The sequence below is a fragment of the Contarinia nasturtii genome, unplaced genomic scaffold (genome assembly GCF_009176525.2).
Source record: "Contarinia nasturtii isolate CC-2019 unplaced genomic scaffold, AAFC_CNas_1.1 Cnas_scaffold_129, whole genome shotgun sequence".
Taxonomy (NCBI): Eukaryota; Metazoa; Arthropoda; class Insecta; order Diptera; family Cecidomyiidae; genus Contarinia; species Contarinia nasturtii.
Window position 1 is genome coordinate 5,798,841 of NW_022197486.1, and position 5,141 is coordinate 5,803,981.

Sequence of the window (5,141 nt, forward strand, 5' to 3'; positions counted from 1 at the left end):
TTTTTCGCCGCATGAAATTTCTGCGAGCACTGCGGTGTAATTCGTTCACTAAATCACGTTTGCTCATTTTTTCACTTTTCTTATATAGCTTAGATTTCACGATGAACTATACTGCTGAAAGGTGAGTATCGGACTAAATTGTCATGAATGATCAGGCAATATGCTGTAGTTAAAGCTGGGAAATTTTCTCTGGCCTCTAATTCCAAGCGAACGTCAACCATTCCAGTTTTCACACTCTCATCTGATTTCGTGCAATCGAAAGCAAACATTGGTTTTTTCGTAAAGTTATCCAGATTATATTCGGTTGGATTGTAGAATGAAACTTCATTGTAATATGTACATTGTATAGTTTTCACCATGTGAAATAATTCAGAGAAATGATCTGCAGTGAATTGTAAATTTAGGTCGTCGTATGGATAGCGTTCATTATTCAAATATAATTTTACATTCGATATGTTGCAGGTATCAAAAGCTGACGAATCATTCACAATGGTGCTGCGATTTGTTTGAAATGCCACAATGACATAACGAGGTTTTCTAACTTGACTCGTTGTTTTCACGCTCCAGGTGTGGCGATTTGTTGTTGGCAAAGCTGGTAACTCATATAAATCCCACGAACGGTACGGAATATAGAGGTTTTCGTTTCGTGATATCGTTTTAAGCATAGATAATTTTGCTTGATCGCTAAGCGATACATGTGGCACTTTCCATTGAATTTTATTGATTGTCAATGTCAATATGTCAGCATTTGATTGATATACACATATATTTGATCTATTTCGTACCAAAATTAATTCATGTTTGCAGTTCAATATAACTTTTCGGAAATCATCGCAGAATCCGAATATGAAACGAAGTGGAATCATCATGCGATATGTTCCAGTGGTAATCGACTTATCTCCTTTATCATTAAACAATTCATATAAATAATGATCCTCTGATTTACATGCGACCACGCATTTCATTATAGATGTGATGCCGGGCAATTTGTTACGATCAATTTCAATACCATTCAATTCATATCGCATTTCGCTAAACATGTGTGAAGTAAAATTGTATGAAAATACAGCTTGATTGTTAGCAAACAATTCATTGTCAGTTCTTGCGCATGAAAACTCCATATATATGTAGCTCTGAGATGGCAGAGTGATTAAATCCTGCGATTGTATTGTAATTCTCACTTCATCGTTGTTATTGAAGGAAGTTGTGTAAGGAGTGTACGTATGAAACTGTTGACTTATTACATCATTTTCATCAACGATTGAGTTCTTTATACTCAAAATATTGTTCGCCATCTTTGTTTTTTTTTAATTTTTCTTCTTATTGTTATTCACTTTCAAGCGCAAACCGATACTTTTCAAAAAATTTCTATTTTTAACACTCAGAACCTTCCGCTTGGATCGTGTGCTCTGCTTCAAGGTTCGATTCACAATGGTAGACTTTCTCGAAAAATTGTTGCTCTTATAGTCTTCTTGATGATAGAGTAACATTTTTCTTTGCTTACGTACTCGTACAAAAAAAAATACGTGTTTATTCAACGTACGTCAAATAACAACTGACTCAATTCGATGCCGATTGTGTGTGTATATCCACAACCACTCACTGATCTCTCTTTATATGTATGCGACATGTAATTTGTTCATCACGAAAATCAATAAAATGTCCATCTTGATCAATAATCGAAATATTTAATTCATTTATTCTATGTTTGATGATTGGAAGATAAATCAAATGTTTCGGTTGTTCCATAATTCGATATCCAGGTGCAACCTTTGGGCTAAACTCATATATTGTATGTGTGCATTCCCCATTGTGATATGATCCTGTTGTTAAATCACAATCAATTCGAATGCTATTAACACGTTGTATATTCACAAGCAAATCTGAATGAAGATTAGTCGCATCAAACACTTTTTTACTGAATCCAAGTACCGATCCAATCGAATTCGGTTGAGAAAAATCAATAAAAATATTAGAACATTCGATGTAAAATCTCATGGTTTTTTCATTTGCATTGAAAAAGAATAGTATTTCTTCCTTGCTCAATTCCCTTCTCAAGTAATCACCGATATCATTGAGTTCATACGATCCTTTTGGTAATGAAATGACTTGCATAGGACCCTCCTTTCCAATCGAAAAATGAAATTTGTTGTTTTTTTCATCTATATTTGGAATTGAATTGTATGTGTATAAATCGAGCAGGCAACACGAATAGCTACATCGTTCATCCAATTCAATTTCAGGATGAAATGTTGATCGCAATCGAGAGCTCTTTCCACATAGCGTAAGCGTTATTGACGACATCGTAGACTTCAGAATACTAACTTAAAAAATGCTTTATTACTTTCAATTTATATCAGAAAGAAGGAGAAATGAAAAAATGTGTGAGCTGACAAAAGAGGTGGGGTAAAAAAAATTGGAAATTGTTTGATATTTTTTCTCTCATTTTATTCAATTTTCATTATAAAAGTAATACAAAAATTTCAAACATAAATGGCCGCATATTATGGTACCAAAGTTTTGATATCGATCAGAATTGAAATAAATGTTGCAATCGCTACCTAAATATTCAACTAGTTCCAATGGTGGTGACAATTTACCGAAAGAATCGAAATAATATACATTTTTATTTTTTTTAACAAAGCATGACCAATGTGTTCCACTATGATTCATAGAATCATGATTGATTATCATGCATTCATTCTTCCATGGTCTTTTATTAGGTAAATTATCACGCATATAAACACCTCTAAAATGCTTAATTTTTGCTTTTGCAATGAAATCACTGATATCGGAATCTGTCAGCGCACGATTAGGTAGCGAGTCTAACGGTTTTTTGAATATGGTGCTAAATAAAATCCATTCCCATTCTTGTTCGACCGCAAATAAAATCCTTTTCCACTTTTTTTCTTTCCAATGGCGATGGCTTCCATCTTGGTGTTGTGTCGTTTGCTCTCAGATAATTCTTCTTGTGCCTTTTTTGCTTGATTTATGGCATTTACAACGCCAGCAGTAGAGCCAACAATTGAACCAAGTGCACCAAGTCCAGCAAAAATTGGAATCAATGGCAAAATACCGCCAGATATTGGAGGCATTTTAATTGTTCGTGGTGCTTTGATTTCATTTCCATCTTTAGTCTTTTTGATGCTACGCACTGCAATTTTGATGGCAGAATCAACAGTGTCTGGTCTTTCACGTTTTATAGCGACTTTGGCATTTTTAATCAAAGAGGCAAATGTTATTTCATTCTTTTTCTTCTCCTTCTTCTTACTGCACGGCTTTTTACCACACATTTTTATATCTTTTCTACCGATGCCTTGACCACTTATTATTCGTTTGGCTTTCATTGCAGCCGCCACTCCTAGCGCGGCGGCTCTTTCGCCCAAAGATGCGTCCTTTGAAATAACACGCTTCATAGCTACGTTTTGTAAAATTTTGTCAGCAACTGCTCGTTCAGAAGATTCGTGATTCTTATCGTATGCTATGTCGTGCTCTTTACAAGCAGCGTCCAATGGATTTATTCCTTGATCACCACGCTCCATTCGTTTTTTTAATTTTGTCCCCGGTCCGGCGTACTGGTAACTCGGAATATGTAATTCGAATGGAATTTTATCGATGAGTCTGTCGATGAATCCACGACCACGCTTTGTTCTTTTCTTTTTATTAAATTTTTTGAACCGTTGATTTTTTGATTTCAATGAACCTCTTGATGTCTTTCTTTTTTTACTTTGTTTTGTTTCAAATATCAACATTTGAAAATCACTTTTTGCGATGTGCACTCGTTACCAGTTGAAGTTAAACTGAATATAAAACGTAAGATCTACTTGTTTTTGTGTTCAGTTGTAGTCAGCATGCGTTTTACGACACAAGTAATCAATATTCCGATTCGAAATGTGGATGAGTCTACCACATCTATAAACATGATATCGAAAAGACATAGTATTTTACTACCAAATTCAATACGATGCATTATAGCTGGACCCTCTAATTGTGGGAAAACAAATTTGCTAATCAGCATGATTGAAAGTGAACATGGGTTAAAATTCGAAAATATATACATTTATTCAAAATCATTGGAACAAGACAAATATAAATATTTGAGAAAACTTTTCGCACCGTTGAAAAATATTGGATTCTATACGTTCTCATCATCGGAGAAGGTTATTGCGCCAAATGATGCTAAAAAGAATTCGATCATAATTTTCGATGATGTAATATGCGAGCGAAACCAGGAGAATATAAAAAAATATTATTGTCTTGGAAGGCATCGCAACATCGATTGCTTTTATCTAACTCAAACGTATGCAAGAGTTAGCAAGCATCTGATACGAGACAACTGCAATTTTCTAATTCTGTTTCGGCAAAACGATATGAATTTGAGACATGTGTATAATGATATGGGTGTTGCGTGTGATATGAAATTTGAAGAATTTCGACAGTTTTGCTTGGAATGTTGGAGAGAAAAGTATGGATTTGCGGTAATCGATTTGGATAGTGATGTCAATAGAGGTCGCTATAGGAAAGGCTTTTCAAGCTACCTCACGATTGCATAAATTACCGAATTTCAATGCACCTTGATTCAGTATTGTTTCATCCATCGAAGAGTGAAAACGATGCCGACGAAGGAGCAAAAATTAAAATCTTCGCTTGTACACACGCGACAGGTGATAGCAGACAAATTTCGTAAATTGAACAGACAACGAATATTAAAAAAGAAAGAATTAGAGGCAAAGTATGTACCGATAACCGCTTCCATCAATAAATTAATCGATACAACAAATCAACTGAAGACAGAGAAGAAAAAATTAAATGATTTTGATGATGATAAACTGGAAGAAAGTGGTATGAAGATTGATGTAGAGAATATGGGGGAGAAAGCTGCCACAATTAAACTGGAAAAACATTTAGATTTTAATAGAAAATACGATGGTAGCAATGAAAAAATAATTGAATCGATTGATAATTTTAAAAAAAAACCCAAACAATCAAATCCGAAGAAAATGTTAGAGTTTGAACGAAAATCGCTTGCTGACAAACGAAAAAACCAACGATCTGACCAATATAATATGCTTCGAATCTATGCTCCTGATGATGATAACATAGTTAAAAGTAAAAAACCTGCATCGACTTTGACTAACATT

The 5,141-nt window shown here is 34.4% G+C and overlaps 1 protein-coding gene across 1 annotated transcript; it reads right to left on the reverse strand.

The window, feature by feature from the left end:
• Positions 1-89: 89 nt before the first annotated feature.
• Positions 90-1,295, reverse strand: LOC116348524. Its single transcript, XM_031779554.1, has one exon. It carries the CDS (start codon positions 1,293-1,295, stop codon positions 90-92), a length of 1,206 nt encoding a protein of 401 aa, XP_031635414.1.
• Positions 1,296-5,141: the final 3,846 nt, after the last annotated feature.

Bases quoted from the DNA above. Each gene is read 5' to 3' on its own strand.
- LOC116348524 (XM_031779554.1), bottom strand. From the start codon at position 1,295: ATGGCGAACAATATTTTGAGTATAAAGAACTCAATCGTTGATGAAAAT.